Genomic DNA, 23,724 nt, shown 5'->3' with positions numbered 1-23,724 from the left:
ATTACAAACCTTCCAGTTCTTTGGAAAAATCAGGAAGCACAGTTTTTGCAGTGCACTGAGGTTTCATTAAGATCTCTTTTCCCCCAAGGTGACCCTTCCTCATAGCATTTTAAAAGTCTGAAAACACTCTACTACTCATTAAGCAGATGATCAGAATCCAAAAGAGCAAAAGTCAAAAAACCCAACACCACATTTTGATGGACTCCAGCTTTTCCTGGAAATGACTTATTTATATGTCAGAGGTGATTCCTTCGTTACTTAACTACTAAAAATCAGCCATGAATTGTACTTCCCAGTAAAATCGTGGTCTGTCTTAATGGAGGGGAGGGTGTTCCTCAAACTCTCTGCTGGAAATTTCATGCACACTCAGATAAGGGCAGCCAGATATTGTAACCTAGACCCTGAGATCCCCGTATAGTCACTTGGCTATTGCAAAGAAAATGGACACCCAGCCAATGAGAAAATCACCCAAGGAGGAAGACAACTTCTGTTTCAGAGGTCAGGTCTGAATTCCCATTAGATCACTGTCACAAAGTGCTTTTGAGTAGCGTTAATGAGGATTAGGGTGATCCCTGCAACTCTCCGGCCTGTCTGTGAAAAACTTAATTTGAGATAGACAAGGTGGTTTACTTTTAAGATATTTCACTTATTTTTATAGCCTGAGGAGGATCTCAATTTGATCATAACAAGCCACCTATCAGGCAAGTTTGGGTGCATTATATGGATGACAGATGACTGCAGATAGCATGTCTGCTGTCTGCTCTCATACTTAAAACACATCTTTTAATTCAGCTGTCCTATCCGAACTCTGATAAATGCCCAAAACCTTCACATGCATGCTTCTAACTCCCAATTCTACCTCTTGTCTGAAGTTTTCCAGGAGAATAAGTTGTGATGCCAAGTGTGGGGGGAAGGGGAATCTTCCCCCATTTTGTATCTAGGAAGTATCTATGGATCTCAGCATAAACTAGCTAGGCTTCTTGGAGTGTCTTTTTCATTACCAGACTGATCATTCTCTCTTAAATGCTAACATAATCTGTCACATTCATCTGCTTGTTATTTACCGTATGCATTATGCTAGTTAAAATTAACAGTACAACTGGTTTGCAGCTTATCCTGTGATACTTGCATACAGACCTGTCAGTTTTTCGCATTAAGATACATTTACTCTTTTCAAAACACACACAGGCTGACTACTAATACTTCAGTCCTTGACTTCATAGGCAGCATAAACTTTTAAATGGTAATTGAGTCATCTTTTGATGAGCTGAAAGGGAGAGCAAAGTACGGTGTTGCCAACAGCACACCGCTGTTTGCTCAGCAGTAAAGTTTATGGAGTAGTGTTTTGTTCAGACAAATTATTAGGTTCAGTACAGGTGGTAGGTGGATGACACAGTCATGATGTACAGAAAATCCATACCCATTATCTAGCAGCATCTTCTGGCCTTGAGATCTGTGAATTTACAGCTGACTGGGCGCTACGGCCAGCAGTGACACTCAGCATGGAGTCCGTGCCTGTCCTGTGGAGGGCAGAAAACCTGCTGGTACAAAAGCTGACAGGAGGGTCTGTTACCACTGAGAGGCTGTTGGTATTTTGATTTTTACTTTTTTTTTTTAATTATTTTTTGGACAACATTACAATTTAGAGTATACATGGGGCAATGAGGGCTTTCTGCATGTCCCCTCACTTCAAGCACCATTTTCTAGTGAACTGCTTGAGCAACTTATTCTTTAGGTTTTAAATTGAGTGTTTCTAGATCATTCATAATTAAATAGAACCCTATTTGCTGCCGGCATTTACATCACTGTCAAACATAACCACTACCCAAAACATCCTGTTGCAGTCTTTTCAAAATTAAGTTTTCTCTTTCCATTTTTGAAATACTGCTTGCATTAGCGCTTCTCATTCTGTTCTCAAATTCTGAACAAACACTGTATCATCTGCTGATATTTTTTCTGGTCAGTCTTTTGCTTTGAATGTCACCAAAAGTGTCTTGAAACTTCATGAAAACTTGAAAATCTGCTCCTTGGGGGGGTTCTGACACTGGAATAGGAAATGCTGTCAACTTGGCCATTTTGTGCTGTTAAAATTCCTGACAAGAGCATGAGAAAAAAGAAAGCAGTAACTTTATGAAAAAGGTTGAGGCTCTGGTTAAATTAATGAAATTGTTCTGACTATTAAAAAGTAAAGGCTTGGTTCTCCAAAATTTTCTGTTTTTAAAATATATCCAACTTAGCATTAGCTATCTAATGTACTTAGGTGAATTGCCAAATCCTCAGCTGGCAGTACTTGATAGCCATATGGCATCAATACCTTTCCTCCTTACGTGGCACTTGAGAGATCTGGGGTTTCTATTCATCTGACAGAATTTTCATTGCATTCATGTACTGCGCTGTGTTTTATAATCCTTCCTTGTCCTCAGCAGACCTGATGCCAAAATCAGTCCTACAGATCCCAAAGAAATTACACCTCTTCACGTCAGCCTTGTCTGGTGTTTCACCTGGTGAGCTGAGGAACGGAATGGTTGTGGCATCTGTTCTTTACTTGGATTTCACATACTCCAGATGACAGGAATTACTTTCAAAAGGCAAAGTAAAAGGTTAGCATCTATTCTGGCAAAACGCAGCCAAGTGTGACTTGCACATGCCTTCCTCACCCCAGACGTATTTCTCAATGATCTACAGTTCCAAATTGCTTTTAAACCAACTCTCCCTCAAACCTGTGGTGTGAGCTCCTCGTGCAATCAGGCAGGCCCCTGTTGTGTACAATAATGTATTCCACTGACATCTTCATTTCTTTCTTTCTATTGAGATTAAAAAGAAATATAAAAAATGCATGCCTTCCTATATTTTTTGATAATGTCATTTATCTTATTCTGATTCTCCTGATAGTTTGTAATGCTTCCAGAGGTTACATTTCAAAGAATTTTTCAGTAATTCTGTCTCCTTTTGGGTACCACGGTCCAGCCTTAATTCACCTCTCTGAAACATGGCCAAGGATTCTGAGGAGCAGTAGAAATTTATTTCAGTACAGTAAAAGGTGGAATGAGCAGCATCTGGCTGCCTCCACATTCAGCAGTTCTGCAAGGCCGGGCTTTGCTGTACAGAAGTTTCCTAGATGAGGTTGGCCACAGGTTGCACTGAATATGATAAATTCCCCAAGCACTTTTTGCTCAGCTGAGAATCAAATTTGTCAGTGGCCGAGGGGAAGCCTTCATTGTCCCCTCCTTCTTCCTGGAATGAGAGGTGGCACAAGGAGTGCTAGCAGTGAGTGGCACAGTCAGGGTCAGGTTTGCTGTAACTGAGGAGGAGACCTTTGCTATGTCTAGAAAAGCGCCGACTGCAGCAGCGACGTTCTTTGGAACAAAAGCAGAAATTAATTAGCGCCTTCATTTCTGTGACTAACAGAAATCCCTTTATGGCAGCCTATCCCTCAGATTAAAGTTAATATTGAAAAATTATGCACTGAAAGCACATGCATACATCATTTATATTATTGCTCAAAAACATGGATGATCCTAAGAACCTCATCAAGAAAACAGTAAGAAATCTAACGTGTTCTAACACTGTACACTAATTAAACTGTTTAGTGCAGAGATCAGCATAAATAAGGAATTAGCAAACAATGATGTGAGCATAGGATGATTTGTAATATCAGTCCATTGATGCACTGAGCTCAGATACTGTAATTTGATTGGCAGTGCTTTATTAAGTTTTGGCAGCATTTAAGTAGACTGGGAGTGCTGTTATGAAGCTCGAGCACATTAATCCAAGCTCCAGCTCTCATTAATACTGATGAGTGAAGGCAGTTAATTGAATTATGTATGAAGTACTGCTGATTAAATAATATTTCACTCCTTGCTATAGAATTAACTCTGCTTTATTAAGAGCCACTGTTGTCTCTAACACTGAATGTCACAGGGACCTTTTCTCAGCAATCCTCTTTTATTTTTTTAACCATCTGCTCAGGTTGCTTATGAGTTTTAATCATTTTTTTCCTATCATATTCTACTTGTGCAGGTGTGCGAATCTATAATAGTTCTTTCAAAGTCTTGGTGTCATACAGCAGAACTTTTATTCCCTCACAGAAAAGCTTTAACTTTTCAAGTCATTTTTTCTCATTGACAACAGAAAAAGGATTCTACAAATTGTAAAACCACATACTTTTGATGCCATTTTGTGAGTGAAATACAATGCTGAGTGTTAGTTTTACTATGCTGTTAATTTAACCTCTTTACATCATTCTGAAGTATTGCAATATGGAACCAGGGACACATTGATGGAGAGGAAGGAAAAATTCACACATGGAATCAGAAGGAAATGCAGAGCAGGGGCTCAGAAAATAAACTGACATCCTCTCAGGAGCTCTGCTGAACAACTACAAGAATTACTATCTTCACAAGTTGGCAGACGTTTACAATTAATCTCAAAGAAAATACACCTGAAAGAGATCTCTGCTATTAAGCTGTTCAAAGACAACATGGTGAAACCTAATTAGGAGAGTGGCAATGGTTTCTAAACTACAAGAAAAGCTTCAGTGTTGTCAGGAGACAGGAGTTACTTTGGACTGTATTGTCAGAAAGCCAAATCTCAGTGTTCTCTTTCATCCTTTGCAAAGAGATGCTATGAGTTGCTGAAATACTGAAATGATGTTCAGTACACATACATTGAAGGATATGGAAAGCAATACTTCTAAGCAAAGCTTAGAAGGTCACAGCTCCTCATGACAGATAAGCACCTTACGATATGCAATGTTGGAGGTCTGATGAAGAAAGATCTTATTTTCAAAGCAGAAGAGATGTAACCCTTTTCATGATCAGCCTTGGAATATTCTAAGACCAAGCTCTCAGATGATGGAGGTCCTATTCCTGGACATATGTGAAAAGCTTTCAGCGAAATGAAAGTCAATTGCTGTCAGTTTGTGAGTCTGGCTCAGAAGTCAAGGATGAAATTGTAACATTCTATCATTGAAAGCAGTTGGGTAAAAAATTCTTTCAGTTGAAGTAAAATTGCTCTTTATGTTTTAAACAACAGAAAATTCCCTTGGTGATGCTTAAATAAGGGCCTAAGGAATTAAGAGGATGAATGCAAGTGTTTTGTGTTGCACGGAAATACTGAATGAGAGATTTCTAAGAGGAAGATGACAGTGATGAATGTAAGGAATGCTTTTTAAAACTGAAGATAAATTAGGAAGAAGAGATCATGAAAGTGATCAAAGATGAAGTACAATTTAATATTTAAAGGCTATCTTGTCTGGGACTTGGTGATTGACAAGATTTCCAGAGAGAGACGTTGAAAGAGGTCAGTACTGAATTGACTTCTGTTAACTAATTCATTCGATACAAGATTAGAGGAATTTGGGTATTCGTATCCCACGTGTATAAACTAATCACTATTGCGGTGTTTAGAGCAGACACGATGGACAGCTAATAGGACAAATCAGAAAAGGGAGGACAGGACATTTTGGTTACAGGAGCAGCATGTCCATATTGTGCAGGAGATGACAGCAGTCAGAGGTACCATTTTCACTGTGATTTAGCAATGCCAGTCAGCACGCACTTAATCCAAAATTCTTTCTAGCTGCTGTAACTGAAGTTACAGCTCCCAGTGAAGGATAACAATGTCAGCAGCAGACTTAGCTCTGGATGCTGGCTCTATGAGCAATAGTTCTATGCAAAATTAGTTTTTGCTTGGACTGAAATAGATGGGAAATTTATTTAGTAAAAACAGTAAGCCCAGAATTTAACAAAACTGGCAGCTAAATCCAAGAACATATGTCCAATCTAATGTGTGGGCAAGGCATTTCTACAGAAGTCTAAAAATAAGTTGTTGTGTATGTTTTCTGGAGGTGGGAGTGACCTTCTGGAGATGCTTGAGCTTCTACGGATCAGCTTCAACAGGAAATCAATTACCTACAGAGTTCACCATGTTCTGTAGGTATTTCTTGTTCCAAATTTAGAGTTCGTGAAACTCTTCTCAATTTTTACATCAGATTTTCCCTGGTGTAACAGATGTTGGATTCTGGATTCTGCCACAACCAAATTAATGGCAAATATGAGGTATAGAAATAAAAACGGAGGAGGAAAAATGCCTGTTGAATGGTTAAATGGAGGAGGAAAAACTTCTGTTTTCATGTGGATGAAAAGTATGAGCAAGGCTGGTAAATAGCTCCCATTCTATTTTCTATTTTCAAGAGGATTATAGATTGATTACAAATAAAATGTGCTTCTTTCCCGAAGCATCTCCACCCAAAAGAAAATATTTATTTTGAACTCATTTTTGAACTTGCTCATTTGTGTGTTTGACACTTGCTGAACATCTCTGAAGACCAGAGAGGGGCTGTTAACACACCGCAGCGGTGGGTGATGAGCTGCAGCCATCGGGAAGCTGTGAAGGCTCACCTACGTACACTGATGGCAATGGTGTGAGCAAGGCATTTCGAAATAATGTGTTCCAAAGGTGCATGGAGGTAACTATGTTGTGCATCACACAGCCTAGTACCTGAGAGCAATGCAACTGCAGGGAGAAAATAAATGTGCACTAAGAATTCTTTGGTAATAATGAAAATCAAGTGGGCTAAAAGCGCTGGATGGGCATCAGAAGTTTCCAAGATCACCTCTCTTTTTTCATCTGAGAAGAAGAAGAAAATAGACTTGTGCCAATTACTGTTCGGCTGATGTTAATGTAGAATTAAACACAACACATTATCATATCATCCTATTTTCCTGCGGCTTTTTTCTCAAAAACAAATTGTTAAAAGCCCAAATCCTTTCAGGAAAATATTCTCTTCAAAATGTAATGTTTTAAAAAATGTATTATTATTTCTTTTAAGGCATAAGTAAGGTGATGTTACTGACAAGTCAGTGCTGGAAAAACAGCCGTGCATCTCAGTGGTTGTTTCAGTTTAAAAAATAATAAAACCATGATAATTTATTTGTGCATTTTCACGCAGAAACACCACTTAATATTCAAGGAGCAATTTATTCATCTCCACACATAAATTAAGCCCCATCGTATCTTATCACATAATTTACATCTGCTGTTTTTCAAATACTAGATTAATTTCTAACACAGATGCGTTATCCTATTGTTACACAGATGTAGGTCCTACATAAAAAATGCTACAGACAATGTTTCACATATCAAACACCCGAGCACATGTATGTCTGCATGCAGCCCGACTGCAGAGCCATAGAGCAGAGCAGGCAGTCCTGAGGTGGAACTTGAAAAAAGCCAGACACCTAATACCAGCATGAATAGAACAATTAAATTCAGATGGTAAGAGGTTAGAGAAATCTAATATTGTGACCTTCTCCTCTGTTCCTTGGTAGTTTGGTTTGTCCTAGGCAGTAGCTGGGTGTTTTTGAAGGTTCTGGCTGTTTTAGATGAAGAAAATAGCAGAAGCAGAATCCCATCACTTATTAATGCAATACCTAAACGTAGTTACTTGTGCTTATTCACTGGACCAGGTAGGTTGGTGAGCTGCACCAGGTGGCTGAATGCTGCTGCTGAAGCAGTGGGCACTGAGGGGCACTGAGAAAGTCTGCCTGAGCTCATAGCCAGGTCAGACTGACGTCTGATTGTTTCTGCTAAGCTTTGCAGTGAAGTCAGACTCGAGGACGAAATACATATATATATGCATAGGATATCATATGTCAGGGAGAGAGCATAAAATCAAGCGGCACTGTGAGATTTTCTATAGCCATTTGGAGCTGATGCTTAGTGTTATCTTGGGGTCACTGGAAATACCTACCAGGAAGTGAAGCAGTGGTGAAAACATCAGTCTGAGAGATTCATCTAGAAAGGACACCTGGAGCTGGTTCTGTGTGTTACACTTATGTGTAAAAGGAAAGTGCACCTCTAAAACATGAATGTGTCTGCATGCTTAACACTGCAGTACAGAGGACCTCTGTGCTGTTCAAGACAGTTTGAAGTCACATCAGTAAAAAGTCTTTATAATCACACAAGAATGTATGCTGGGCTAGACTGCTTCCTGTGCTGTTTCTGGCAGTAAGCTGGGTATAAAAGCAAACGTATTGAGCCGTGGAGCAGGCAATTTGGAGGGGAGTGGAGCTTCCCATTACCAGCACACAGAAGGGCAGTTCTCGTTCCACTCCTCTTGCCTTCAGTACAAAAATGTATGATTAAAACATTCATTTCTAGTCTCTATGTAGGGACAGCAAACAGCAGAGCTTTTCAAAACTATTCTTGCTACAGAAGTGCCAGGAACACAAAGAACAACCCACCACCCTTCTTATCCCTCAGACTCATTGTTTGCAGCCTGATTGTATTCCAAGATTTAGTGCACTGTTTCTCTACAAAGGTAAATCTAACGCAGAGAGTAACATTCTGTAGTTCGGGAAATGTGACTGGTAAGCAAAAATATATCTGTTAAATGGTTTTGAATGTATCTCCTTATTAGTCAGCTAACATTATTTCAACAGCTTTGTATTTTAAGACCCTGCAACTAAGAATCCCCACTTCTCCAGTTACAATCAGCCTGCTCCACAAAATTCTCACTGTAAATATATGGCCCAGCAATGGTAGTATCTATAAAATGGTGGACAGTGTCTTTATGTACATTATGCCTCACAACCAATGCAAGCTCATGTTGCAGAACAAGGTCAAGCAGGAAACTGAAAATTAGATGTCAGTATCTCAGTAACAGCTTCCCTGAAGGATGCATTCAAACCAGTTTACCAGAAATCTTCCCAGAAGGAGGCAAGAAACAAGCACACTTTTCACTTGAAACCATTTCATTTGTCTTTACTGCTACATAGCAGTCATTTCACTTTCTTGTTGTTTCATTTCCTCTAGATTTCCATTTAATATGCGGTAGTTTTGAGGACAGGAGCTTATCTCATACTTATTTACCCCATCCCACCCCTAAAAGAATAAATAGAGAACACTCTTGTGGGGACTAAAGTTCTGAACTGAAGATGATGCACACACTGTGGAACTTCACAGACAGAACTACAACCATTTTCAGGCTGACTGTACTGTACTGATACAGTAGGTGCCTACTGGATCTTCCTATTGCATTGCCTAAACAAGCTGGACTCCTAATTCTCAGAACTTTTGAGAGAGTGTATTTTAATCACTTAGCTCCTTTTGCTTGTCCAGTTGTTCTCATTTTAAATCAATAAACAGAGTTTCTAGTTCTGGCCATCAATCTTAAAAAGCCGCTGGGACTTAGGCTGCTAAACCAGTTCTGAAAGGGAAAATGGTGAGACAAAGTTACCCTGCTTTAAACGGGACTTTCTAACACAAGAAGTGTTGTTTATGAAACTGAGTAATATTTCAGTATTTTAAAATATTCATGTTCTGGAGCTGCCTCATCATCTTCTTTGCAATCTAGTGCTGATTTAGAGATTTGACTCAAAACCCTCACAAATGTTTAGTGCTTATTACACTTGATTATTCAAATAACCATAAATACTCATGATTTGATGTAAAAAACTTGGAAAATTTCCATTATCTTCAACAAATATTATTTGTATGTCTGTACTCACACTTAACTATACAATTGTGCCTTCTTGAATGTACTGTTAATTCAAAGAAGACTATAGGGAGAGTAGCTTCAAAATCAGCAACAAAGGAGAAGCAATGGAGGGCAGACAGAAACCTGAGAGTCATTAATACAGGAGAAAAGATTCATTTATTTCAATTCAATTTTGCCACTTTAATCACTACTTTTCCTTTGGTCCTTTGCAGAATTCCAATACTGTGATTACACTGACTGAGAAGTATAGGAAGAGAATCTTATCTCTGCTTGCAAATCACATTTAATTTCACATCTCAGCAAATACGTCATCTTCGTTTTTCTTTTTAGCCTTATAACTATTATTTTATTTAGAACTAGCCATAGGAATTTCATGAAAAATGTAAAACAGGTTGGGATGCAGTGTTTAAAAGTCTTTCCTAAAAATGAAACTGCACTGAATGGCACACTTAACTGGGAAGTTATATCCAGACAATTGACAGAATGATGTAACTATGGCCCTGAGCCACAGCCTGTTGGCGTCAAGTGGAAGGACTTGATTTCATTCATTTCACCAGGCTCTGAAGTGAGGCACCATCTTCTTACCATATACTCTGGAGTCAAAAAGGCCCAAGTCCAGCCACAAAGCAATATGTCCATAAACTAAAATTACAATGAGCAATAAAATCTTGAGAGACTAGCTTCTCCATTACTTTAATTTATATTCTTGTTAGCCAATTTAAAATGCACGTTAAAGTGCCAGGTAATTCTGAGGATGACAGTATCTGAATAATAGAGCGTGCTGAGGCCATGCAATGCAAGCATTTCAGCCAAATCCTATTAAACTTCAGGCATTTATTTTGTCTTTATTTTAAGAAAGCCTAATTTAGGAGCGAGAAGAAGAGCTGTCTGAGGATGACTGACTGCTGGATAGGAAAATCTAAATGGAAACAGAACTCACTCTTGGCTAATAACCTAACGTGCAATAGTGAACAGCAAAAACCAGCAATGCAGTGGTTAGGCAGACTAGTCTGATGACACAGGCATCTATCTGGCTGGTTAATTCTCCCCAAGTCTGCCTAATATTACCTTGAACTCAGTTTTTCTATCTTTCTTTACATCTCACTTAATATTTGTAAAATGATTTCTCAGTGTGAAGATCTTCAGCATCCACTGAAGTCCCCATAAGTGAAACTCCTGATTATTAAAGAGATACAAAAAAGAGGAAGGTTATTAAATGATCCTTAAAAAAATTACCCTGGTGTAGTGGAAATGCCAAGTCACGGCTTAGAGCAGTGATGGAGCACCTGGTGGGAAGGCAGGGCCAACCCAGGGGAGCTCAGGTGTATCCAATTAACCTGATTGACTGGAAGGAATGGAGCCAGGATCCACCCCCTCCCAGACCTCATTTAAGGTCTGGCAGTGGTGGCTAGGGGGATCTTGCTGGAGATCCTTGGTACCCGGGGCCTTCTGAAGGTAAGTAGCTTCCCTCTTTTCTTTATTTCTGTGCTCATGGCTGTTGCATTTGAACAAATCCTTGCTTGTTGTTGCCTAGGACTTTGCTACTCTGCTCTTGTTGTTGTGTTTTGCATCATGTTGCCCCCTTGTTTTGGGGGGCACTACTTACCAGTGCTGCTCTCAGGTGTCAAGTGAATGGCTTCCTGTGTGACCTGGTTATTTTCTGCTACATATTTCATGTTTACTGAAAGGCTGTAACGTTGTCTATGGGCACTTGTGAGTTATAGCAATGCCATTTGCACAGCTGTAGTTAACGACCTGTCAGGTTTCCCATTATGATGTTATGCTGTTATTTTCAGGGTTTATGTCCTGACTATAAAGTTGGTGACTGCTTGGTCTGGAAGCACTAATGCGTTTTCATACATTTTAGAAATACAAAATGAAGAAGTGTTCTAATATAAAACCACATGCTATTCAGAAAGGAAGAAGGAATAATTCTAAGTGATATTTTCACTAGTAGGAAAGAAAAGAAAACAAAACCACCTGATCAATAACATTCAGAAAGCTTCCTATTTTGGCCAAAGTTGTTAATTCTAATGTGATTTAGAGCTCTAAAGAGGGTCCTCAGGTAGCTGGAAATGCATTAAGAAGGTGACTTTGTTTTAGTGTGAATTTATTTGTAAGAGATAGTAAATGTCTTGGTGACTGCAAATAGCATGTGCCCAGAAATAAAATGGTGACATGATGCTATGTAATAGCTGTATTTCAATATGTGTAAGCAACAGCAGTAAAGTTTCTCCAAATAATGAGTCCCCATATTCTTAGTCAAGCAGACACAGCAAATTATGGAGGATGGATTTTGCTCCAGAGGATGTTCAGGGGATGCATGGTTCAGTGAGTTCACAACTGATCTTTTTAGAGAGGTGTTACATGAGGAGGATGTTTTCACTGAGTACAAATGAGTTTTAGATTATCAAGTCAATAGCAATCCCATAATTGAAGAGCCCAAGTAATTCAACACATACATGCACATAGTATTTCTGGAAATAAAACTCTTGCAAGCTGAGTAAATTCTATATTACAGATCTCTGATTCCATATTTACAAATTAAATCATAACAATCTGTAAAGATGAAGTATTTCCATACCGTGTGATAGATCTAGCTTTAGGTAATGGTGTCACTTCTTTTCTTTTTGACCTAATTCTCCTTTAGGCAAGGGACTGGATTTCACAGGGAACTCCTTACAAGTAACAATTAATCTTTCACTGACAACGTTGTCTGTTGTAGCACACCTGTTACATGCAATGCAATAGTGTGATCAGTTTTCACAAAAGCTTATTTTAGTTACAGATCAGGGTGTGTCTGCAATTACTGTATTTTATTCCATATGACTTGGCAAATCCTACCTACATAACACTAAACTGTACCAGTAAGATGTGTGAATTGCTGTATTAACTTGAACTCCGCAGTGATGCCGGGTTCATCACCGTTGTAGCAGCTGGGAGTAATCTTCCTGAAGATGTTATAATAACCCAGTGAATAATCTCACAAAAGTAAGAATTGTATTCCTGTTAATTATGAACAGTAACTTAAAATATACTTCTCTTCATCAAAGCGCTTTATAAGAGTTTTTGGAAGTAGCATAATGACAGGAGGAAGTAAAGCACTCATTAATTCTATTTCAGTGGTAAAATTTGATTCCAGTTCAATTTCACTGTACCATTTTACAATTTTTTTCTTATAAGCAAACAAAAGCTGAACCACTGCGTCCCTTCCATGACTAAATCCAATTGCATTCCACTACAGAAGAACACTATTAACATAGAAGCATACTGTTCCTTGGTATTCTCAGTGACTTCTTTCTCCTCTGAGAAACTGTGGATTATTAGCTTAGAGAACTGTGAAGTACTTTGGATCTCTGAGACTGAGCGGCCACTGATTCCTCCATTAGATTTATTTGTGCCTCCTTTAGCACATGGATATCACTAAAATCCCTATTGCCAAAGGGTGACATGAGCTGCTGATATTGTATGAAGAGCAGCCTGTCAAGGCCTAAGATGAGATAAACTACTTGAATACCCCAGCACATAACTCGCTGGCACCAGTGTGCAGAAGCATTGCTGTTCAGTGCTTAAAATTGTTCTCAACAGTCCTTCAGAATAAAGGTTTTATAAGCTTTCAGTTATGTCTTAGCACCACTGTTTCAACTGCCTTTATATTTAGCAGCGTGTCAAGAACAGAATAAACTTTATCCTGTATATACCAGTATCTATACTTAGAATTCCCCACTTTGCATTTAGGTCACAGTGAAGAACCTAAGGAAAAAAGCTCCCTAGTATTAGCCATTGTTTAGAGCAAACCCTCAGAACTCTGATTGCACAGCAATGATCCTATTTCAAAAAGTAAAAACAGAAACAACAAAATTAAACATCTTTAGGAAGATGTGCTTATCTTGGAATGATGAAACCTTAAAAGACAATGGGATGCTTTGCAGGTTTTTCATTTCCAAAAATATCAGAGTGGGCTGGCATAATGTTTTTTTTGCTTTTTTTTAATATTAAGTCCGCAGGAAAGCAGTTACTTAACTGACAGTAATTTTAGTTCTTCAGGATTCTGTAGTGCACATGGAATGTCATTGTGAATTAGCAGATGTTTTGAGTACTTTTCCTTGTTCTCCTGTTTGAGGGTATAAATTGCAACCACCATCTCTTCAATGTCCTTACAACTAGAAGCCATCCATGCAAACTGTGGTAGTCCTTACCATCTACAGCTGCCATAAATGTTAGTGTTACCTAACTGTTCCTTCTGCTTACAACCCATAATAGTGTTACTGTACAGTAAATCAATTTCATCAAGAAGAACTGGAATGACTTCTCCCCACATTCAGACATCTGATCTAACAGTGAAGTGTGAGGAGCAGTAACTGACGGGGATCTGCAAAGTGCTGCCTTGAAGGCCTGCTCTTCATACTAGCAGATGGGAGGATATTGCTTGTGTCTTAGGAGGAGGAGCAGGAGAGTTCCAAGGCAGCTGGTAACACAGCAGGATGCATCATGCTATTCAGTCCAGTATAGGTTCTAAAGGGAAGTCTTGACCTTTGCAGTACCTGTCTGTAGCTAGAAATAGACAGGAGATAAACTCAATCATTTGGTGTTTTGTCAGTACAATAAAGCAAAGTCTGAGATGCTTGTTACATACAGTTTTTGCTCTGTGGATGTTAGCTGCAAACTAGGAGGGGTGGGAGGGAACACACAAATCAGCCAAGAAAGGTACTTAGGTTCCTGATAGGAAAGGTCTGAGACAGCTTCAGCAAAGAACTGTGGTCCAACTGTAAGTTTGGTAAGGTAATGCTGGTAACAGATTTTCAGAGTCCTTTGTGGCCAATTCACACAGGTGCCCTGGAGAGCTGTATATGTAATGTCCTGAGGTCCTGCACATCTCCCTCTGCATAGACTCAAAGTTTTGCTATAATCTTTTCTTACTGCTAAGCAGAAATAATGGAGGAAGTGACAAAAAGCTGGAGTGATTTCCTTCTGATAAAGAAATATTCTACCTGTTACCACGAAGCACAGAACACATGCAGGCAGTTGGTACTCTTTGTTTCTGCTTGATTAGGTTACCCACCACTGGAACATTAAAAATCCATGGGTCACATATAAGAGTGGGAATTCAATAGTCTATCACTGCTTATGTAATGCAGTTTGAACAACGTAATGCCACTAACACACATCCTGTTTTTATTCCCTTTTCTCCATTTCTTTCCTCCTTTTCCCCCTCCCTTTTAGAAAGGGAGTTTCTAAAATCCTCTCATTGCTTGTCACTCTGCATTTCTGGACAAAAGACCACTCCAAAAGCTGCAGTGGCAGATTTAAGTCCTGGTTTGAGGCTGACCATCATTATTCATTTGGGAGAGGCTTCTAGGGAGCTTTCTAGGTAATTCAAAGTTTGAAATGAGGAACCAATTAGAAGAAGATTTCCTGTGTAGATTGGAAAGTCACTGCAGAATTTAGATATAGCTTAGCTTTAAAAAGCTTTAAAAAAAAAAAAAAACAACCTAAAAGTGTATTCCTACTTAATGATACCACTTTTATTGGCATGTCCTTGTAAGGGTCAGTTACTGACAACAGCAGTGAAACAAGAACAAAAAAAGTAAAACACTGATTAGTTTCCTTCTGCATGACTTGTGAACAGTTTCTGTAGAACCTCCAGAAAAAGTGGGGAAAAAAACCCTATTAAAGTGTATTTCCTTCTAGCTATCTTTAATGACCACTAAAGCTATATACTACACATACTAACTTAAGTTCCAATCAATAAATGAATGATTTCCAGAATGTATGCTTTATCACCCTGCAGAAGTGAATTATGTCAATATATTGCTTTCTAAAAGAAGAGCTACCATTGTATATGATTATTTACTGGAACAGCTGGCTAATTTTTCAGAGTTGGTGTTAGGCTGAATGATTTTGAAGAGTGAAGAGGTAGCTCAGACAGCACCCCTGTTTTCACTGACAAGCCAAATGCACCAGGCAGTGAGTGAGGCTACAGCCTCCTTAAATTCCAAAATAAGACAAGAAGAAATGCTGTAGTTAGTATAGAAGCAAGCAATTCAGAAGCAGCAATCAGTAGGTTTGTTTTGTATTATGTAGGCAGCTAAACCAAGTGATTACTGGCCTCCGTGTGTGAAATACTCGTATGTAATTGAAGGATGGCTTAGTACAGGAGCTTTTTAGATGTAGATGGATGTTAATTTTAATATCTCCATTACAGGCCTGAACAAATGCTTCATGGTTCTTACAGTGACATATCCATCAAAGGTTAGTTTTGGACACGTGCATTTAAAAAAAAAAAACACAAATCTTAAAGGTCACACAGGAAAAGCTGGGGACGCTTGCCCTGCCTGCATTGGCTTTTACAAAAGCACATGAATAAAGCAGGAAGTTTAAAATCAGGCCTTGGCACTCATGACCACAATTGTCACTTATTTCAGGCTGCTTTTTCCTTATATCACTTCCAAATTGAAGTATTTTCTCCTTGGAGGGAGTTCCTCAGTGCTTCACAATACTGCCCCTATGTTCCTTTGGAGTCTGTGTAGCTTTGCCAGCTGGCCTATGTTAGGGCATAATCCCATCAACATCATCCTAGCAAAAGGCATGAGCAGCATTAATCTCCAGCAGTCTTTTTCCTTTTATAGTAAAATGGGTTACAATACAAACTAAGAAGAGATTTCTCATCACGGAATCACAAATAAGTGGGTAGACTTTAATTTGGTCATCTGTGGCCAGTAATGAACCATTGTGGCTTTAGAACTTTCTCTGGTGTGAAAGTTGTTCTACAGTTTCTTATGATAAGGAAGAAGAAAATTATCTGCTTCACTGAAGTTCATTTGTTGTTTGGTAGAGATGGACTTCCTTGTAGGTAGGATTATCAGTAGCACCATGTGAAGTGACTTCAGACTTGGTGTAACTCAGTAAGGGTCATGGAAGTACTGTCTTCCCCCCAGGGCGAGAAACATTTGTGCTCTCCTATTAACATATGCTCCACAAATTTACATCGTGGTAACTGACTTCCATGACTGCAAATTAGCTTTAATCACCTTTATATTTTGTGTGCAACAAAGACCACTTTTGTGATATAATAAACAGAACAAGATTATGATCAAGAGAATCAATACTACCAGACACGAGAATACCAAAGGTTATGAGCACGTATCTGAAGTCCAAGAAATGGTACAGTTTGAACTGTAATTGCCTTTGTCACCCTGAAAATGCTTATACAACATATTCAAAGCAAAGCTCAGCCAAACAAGAGACACAAACATATATTTTTACCCATCACAAATGACTTAATATCCCACAGTCAAATTCTGTGTAGAGAAAGCATGTAACACAGATTGATTACTATGCAAATCCCCAAGCTTGAAGAAAAGTACCCATTCTTCACCCTTGGATGTTCCCTGAAGTTTATTTCAGGTCCTAATTTACATTGAATTAATATTTTAAAGCGCTTTCAGGTTTGTGTGCACACATGATATAAATTGCAACATCAGTCCTTTGCTTTTAGGAACAGGTGTGAGATGGAAAAGATCCCTGGCATGTACAGAGATGCAGGCAGCCGATGATGCTCCTGCCTTCCTGCACTGGGCAGCTCTGCACCCTCCCACAAGTAAGGCTCAGCACTAGAAAGGCCTGAACCACAGGTACTCCAGTGAGAATGGCTGATGGTTCCCATTACCCTGCTGAGCACTGCAAGAAGGGGAGCTGAGAAGACAGTGTCAGGAGTCTTGTACCTCATCTCTGCCTCTCTCTGCTACCTGTGAGATACACATCAGTGACTGCTAGCTGCTGGGAGATGAGTACTGTGAAGCCAAGAGCCTGGGAAAAATCCTGTGCGCAGCTGAAAGTAATGTGATTGGAAAGGGATTTAATGTTTATAAAATACGTCCAAGAATAAACAGAGACAGGGATGTATTGAAGCATGGTTTGATTTTATGAAATGCTTGAAAACAAATTCGTGCAGAATTCAGAGAATTAGTTGAAGGGAAGGCCCAACAAAGTCATTCTGTTATTAATGAAGAAAAAAATAGAGACAGCACAAAAATCAGGTATCAAATGCAGGTCAAAAACAAAATGAGAGCTCTACAAACTACTCAGATCTCAGGCAGTTTGGATCCTGAAATGTTAGAGACGCATAAAAAGAGCAAGCTAAGGCCTAGTGAGACCACAGCTTATTTAAGCAGTATGTAGCATTAGCACTCATACTAGGAGTGTTTTGGAGAAGCACTGTCAGCAATGAGCCATACATTCAGACTATTGTTAGCTTGAATTTCACTTTGCCTATCAGGTAAATTCAGCTGGTGATGCTCATTTATATATATAAGCCAGGTTAGGCTTTCATCACTTTTCCCTGCAGTGTTTATTTTCAAAACAAAACTCAGTGGAACTTGCAAGTTAGTTTCATGTTTTAATCATATTGCTTTCATAACACACTCTTCTTAAATCTGTAGAGATAGGATTGTCTGAAAGTGCTGTTATTTAAGTACAATACTGCTTTTCTGTCTTCTGTGCCTCATTTCTGTATGTAGAGCACACCTTCGCAGGGTGGAAAGGTGTTAGCTCTACAGAGAGAAAACAGGAATGTCTTCAGAGCAATTTGTCTTTCCTTGAAAACAGCCATGGAGATATATTTATAAACTTTTCTATCCTTCACTGTAATGTGCTGTTGAGTCCTTGTGTACTTCACATCTTAGCAATGTATTAAGAAACAACAAAGAATACCTCCCCCTCAACCCAACTATACTTATCCCACTGAAAAAATTAAGGAAAGCCAGGATTTCTACACTGCACTTACCTGGAACGAAGCTTCCCTGGACCACCTCCTTATATGCCCACCAGCCCTCATGGATTTTTGGTGAATTTTGTTGAGCTAGAAATAAGCAAACCATAAAATTAAGGTAGTGCATGGGAAACATAATTACAAGGACTTTGGAAACTCTAAGCAGGTTATCATTTTCAATATGAGTCATTCTGCAAGTTCCCAAACAATGTCTGTTCAATTAAGTGCCTGTATCTTGGAGCCCCTTCTCTCTGTTTCTTAGGCAGTAAAATGTGACTTCTGAAGAAGTGACCACTGAACTTGAATTCAGATAAAAAATGAGGTTTTGTAACACTTTTGATCATTCATGCGTCAACTTTTTTTTATAGGACAAAACTGCAGATAATGAGTGAACTTCATGCGCAGTAGTCAGCATCTGAGCCTGAGTTTGTGGACTGAATCTTTTTTCCCCCCTCCTTTGCCAAGTTCTCCAATAATATCTCATTCTGAACAGGAAGAAATGACAGTGAGCCATAAGCCATAGCTGTGTCTGTATGTTTCTCCTTTCAAAAACATGCTCTGAGTTCCAGAAAGAGAACAGGCCTACGTAACTCCTTGCTGCACAAGTGGTGGTCTGTACCATAATGCTCAGGCAGGGAGATGAGGTGCAGTGTTGCAGAAAGCCTTTAAGTTATCCCCCACCACAGCCATCCTGGTGTTACCTGTGGCTGATGTGTGACTCTACAGCACAGTGCAGTGAACCAAAGAGAGGTTTTGTGACCAATATTATGACAGCCATATGGATAAAAATCTAAGCTGTGGATATTGAGACTGTTACTTAAATAACTTCTCTAAACTTTCTGACAAGCCAAGAGTAGAAAGGACTTGATTTATAAAGACATTACTTCCCTTCATCCTGAAGGAAATAGGCACTGGAGCCTATTATAATGTTTAAAATTTAAAATGTTAACAGAGAAACATGCAAGATAATTGTTTCAAAGGGCATGCAGACATACAGTGAGAGATGTGCAGGTCAGAGCCAATAAGCAAATGTCTCAACTCTGCATGCTTGAATTTCCATGCTTAGAGCAATCTTTTCCTTGAGCTATAGAAAGCTCAGCTATCTTCTACATCACTAGCTTAATTCCTTTATTTTCTTTAATTGGATACTTTCAATCCTTTCACCAGGTCTAAGAGTTGTAACATAAATACACACTATGAATGATGAGAGGCTTTGCAGCCTTCTGCTGCAGTTTTGTTTCTCAGTTGCACACTGTATACAGAAGGCACAATTACCCTGGGAAAAGTTCCAGCAACATAACAAAAATTGTTGTCATTAAAACTTGCAGAGGGAATGTGACATTCAGACTAAAAGATGAGGATGGCTACATACTGTTCTATCCCTAACAAAACAATATTTATGATTTAACTAACTGTAAATTGCAGCCAGAAGTAAAGCTGAAGTTAATTAAACATACTGAGAGAAGGACCGCTGCTATCTGCTGACCAGAAATCCAGGCATACTTGTGGAGTGGGTACATGTGAATATAGAAATCCCCCTGTGGTACTCATGCTTGTTCCATTAATTGGTTGGTGACACATTAAACTGAAAGGACTGTCACACTGTGTACTCTTTACAGTTTGCAGAGGACATTACCTTCATTTAATGTTTATATCTCTGTCTAGAGAACTCCAACCATGTCTGGCTTTGGACTGCACAGTACAAACACTTGGAAAATGGCAAACCCCAAGCCACAATCCAAAACATCTGAGCAGCAAAATATTCATACTCAGACTGAACTGTTATTAGGTTTTGTTGGTTTTTTTTTTTTTTGAATCTCAGCACTGGTTCATGGAGGTTACTTTTATGCTTATCTACAGCAGAAGTCCTCAAAGATTTCAGGAATTGTTTCAGCAATAGGCTCACTTGGTATCTTTTCCTCCAAAAGCACAACAATCACTTTTCACATAGTACTTCTCAGAAAATTAAATTGTATTAAAATCAACTTTTTAGTAACATGCACAGTTAAAGCTGCTACACACAACCAGAGGCAGCTGCACCTTAGAAAAGAATGAAGAAATTGCTGTGCAGATGCAGGCAGCTTGAGAAGGGAGGCTGAGTACTTCCAAATGGAACTACTTGCTGTCTGCATTAGTGGAGGCTTGTACAATAGAAAAATGTATCAGCTTTCCCACTCTGTGGCCAGTCTAAATGATGTGTCATGTCCAGAAGGAAACAACAACAAAAATCCAGTACTCAGAATTGAAATTAAACCAAAATCAGAAGGCAGCAGCTCTGTGGTTCTGCTTTGTACTGTATACCAACGTGTAGGAAGGCTAATTCCAAAAGCAGTATCAGGAAAACTAAGATTTGTGACATTTTTTTCAAATCTGTTGCATTAATATGGAAACAAAGGCTGTATGAGGTAAGAAAACCAGATTATCAAAGCTTTGTACTGAGTAATTGGATGTCTGCGCAATCACTTTATCAGAGAAGAGCATGACCTACCATTGCTCCTCACTTTCCATAGATACCAGATCCTTGTCTCTTCAATATACACATAAAAATGAAACACAAAGATGGAATACAGTAAGATGCTGTTTTCCCACAGCCCAAGGTAAGGTGGGAGCACTAGTGGGTTACTGCTGCTTCCCAGAAAACTGAGGCCTCTGAGAAAGTCAAGGAGAAAGGCACACAGCTGTTCTGAGAGGAGCTGGGCAGGCAAAGCCCACCACCACGCTCTTGTTTGAACCTTGAATCCTCTGTTTTACACCAGTCCAGGTAAAAGTTTACCAAAATAGCACAGAGTGACTGAACAAAGGTTTCTGCCATGTGTGTGAAATCTAGCTTACTGCTCTGATGGATCATACAGGGCTTTGCTTAGAAGCTTTGCTTAGAAAGATGATTTATAAAGCTCTCATTTCTCTGGAAGCAGACAGAGAAGGGACTGGTAAGGGCAGGAAGGAGTCAACATCTTCTGGAAATTTCTCCTGACCTGTTACATCAATCTGCCTTAGAAAGTAGACAAGAAGTTGTAGCAGGAGTTTAAAAAAAAAAAAAGCTGTTCTCTATTTCTGAAATAGACCCACACTCGGATTAGTAATGGAACAAAGGAATACAAAATTAGAATTAACAGACATATGGACAGTCCTTGCTGGGAATCCTATCTGGGCTGCTTACACCTGATGCTCATATACCAATTGTACAGACCCTGTGTTGTACCGATGCCCATCTGACAGAAAGGCACTGTGCCTGGATAAACAGGTTCAACCTTATGGCTCAGGAATTATTGCCAAGGAAAAGGATTCTTCATATCTGCCATCTCGTGACACTGCTAATAAAAAATTCTCTCAACTTCCTTCTTATTTCAATTAAAGGAAAACTATATTCCATTGCAATTCTGCTTGAGTACCACAACCAGAGACAGGCATGCTTTGTTTGAGGGTTCTGATGCTCCTGTATTACTACCAGAACAGGGAGGCACCTACATGGCAGCAGCTTTGTTTTATCATGAGCTGTCACATAAGATACTGAGAAGGAAAAAAGGTCTAGAATCCAGTTCTGTATTTCTAGGAAGGGGTTCAGTATCTAAAAAAACACTCATTTCTGATACCTCAGACTTACATTTTTATTGCTTAGTTAAAAATACCCAGGGTAGGAAACTGTATAGAACACTTACATGCCTTTGGATTCCAAGAAACACTGTTGGTTCTATAAGGACTGAAATAATCAGGTCCAGCTGAAGAGACTCTTTGCTGACTGAGCAGAGTGCAGCAGTTCTGCAGCAGCTGTGTTAGCCCCAGCAATGCGTTCTGCCACTAACAGAGACAGCCCAAAACACCACAATTGTCCAAAGTGCTAAAGGTTATTGAAATGACCTCCATTTGCTACAGTGTTCTCTCTTCAGTACAGAAATCACTAGGATCTGAGATTACTCGTTGTGCTGATATAACACTGTTATGTCAGATCTATTTCAGTGCAGCTGCTGTAGATGAGACAGGATATTTATTTAGAGCAGATATAGCACGTTGCTTTCATTTTTTTCAGGTTATTGGAGATGTATCTTATTGTGGAGCATAAAATTAAAGGCTAAACCCTGCAAGATGTCAAGTATTTAGTGACTTCCATCCATAGGGGAACTGTGCCATACAGGATCATAAAAACATGATGTAGATGCAAATGCCAGAAGGTGCCAGTGCCACAGATTCATCAGTTAACTCTGTCTGGCTTAGAGGTTAAAGTGGGTAGGCTTGTAATTCAAAGGGAGGTTGTGTGCTCTGTAAAACTATTTTAAAATCCTCAAAGATAACACTGTCTCAGAAGCCAGGTACCAGAATGCAGATTCTGTTATATCTGCATAAGATTTGCATCTTGTTGGAAGGCTAACACTAATATATAAAATGCAATAATTAATATAAAAAGCCTCACAGTAAGTGTGCCCATTTGGAAGATGTAAACAGAGCACTCAACAATTAGTTATCTACTTTCTATGCTTAAACAAACAGTAGGTTTGTTGGCGATGCATTTCACATCCAAGCACAAGCCAGCAGCATCCTCCCAGATCTCAGTTCTTCATTCCCTTCACCATCATTCCACAGGAATGAAAAATGCTAGACTGTGGAGAGCCAGGCTCACCGAGGTTGGAGAAAAGCCTTTCTGTATTTGAATGTATTGATCTGAACTCCTCTGACTGCGACGTTGTTCACTCTGTGTGCTGCTTTCACATCCTAAGGGTTTTACTTTTGATGACCTGATTAGCATTGCTCTGGCATTAAATAGATAAAAATCAGTTTTAGAACTGTTACCCCATTTCCACAGTTATGAGATTAAAAAGAAAATGGCATAATTTCGTAATAAACATAATGTAAGGCATTAATTTATTGCTAATTAAAATTAGATGCTTTTGTAGTGGTTTAGAAGACTGTGACTTAGAAAATTGGCCTTACAGAGAACAGTGCAGGATGTGGTTGGCTGTTTGTTGTTTTGGTTTTCACGCAAGTAGAAATTTAATGTTTTTGCTAAACTCCATTCCCAGGATATCAGAGGATACATGCATTTTGTAATTATTTTGAATTATTAGTTACTACATTTTACATGGACTTTCTGTACAGTGTTTAACCCAAGAATGGGTTGCCCGAACTTTGGATAGAATACAGAGTTTCTCAGTCTAAACCATCATTTTGACATCTTGAATCATAAAAGTACATAAAGTATACAAGTATGAGCTTTTGGCTCATACCAACAAATGCCTCTTAAATCAAATGGAATACACTTGTACAAAGTGGACCAGACAGCAGGGAAACTAAGCAGGTGCAATTAGCTTAAGATTCAGCCTTCTATAATTAATGTTCACTTTGTTTAAAACAAGTCTCTACATAATGCAGCTATTATTTAAGATGTTTTATGCAGCCTTTTATATTAAAAACGCTACACGCACTTCAGGCAGTATATAAAGCATCATTTATAATTGAA

At 39.0% G+C, this 23,724-nt stretch overlaps 1 protein-coding gene and 1 long non-coding RNA gene across 2 annotated transcripts in view; one reads left to right on the top strand and one right to left on the bottom strand.

Annotated features, from left to right (window-relative positions):
• CA10 (carbonic anhydrase 10 (inactive)) overlaps positions 1-23,724 on the bottom strand; it is a 157,654-nt gene that overhangs the window by 105,025 nt on the left and 28,905 nt on the right. The window contains exon 3 of the mRNA XM_031598711.2: positions 18,288-18,362. Within this exon, the coding sequence (XP_031454571.1) occupies positions 18,288-18,362 (75 nt within the window). The remainder of the gene's footprint in view (positions 1-18,287; positions 18,363-23,724) is intronic.
• LOC149915381 (uncharacterized) overlaps positions 1-23,724 on the top strand; it is a 177,155-nt gene that overhangs the window by 133,352 nt on the left and 20,079 nt on the right. The gene's annotated exons all lie outside the window — the stretch shown is intronic.

This window comes from Phasianus colchicus, chromosome 20 (genome assembly GCF_987193195.1).
Source record: "Phasianus colchicus chromosome 20, bPhaCol1.hap1.1, whole genome shotgun sequence".
NCBI classification, from domain to species: domain Eukaryota; kingdom Metazoa; phylum Chordata; class Aves; order Galliformes; family Phasianidae; genus Phasianus; species Phasianus colchicus.
Note: the sequence above shows the minus strand (reverse complement) of the source record. Positions and strands in the feature narration are given on the sequence as shown.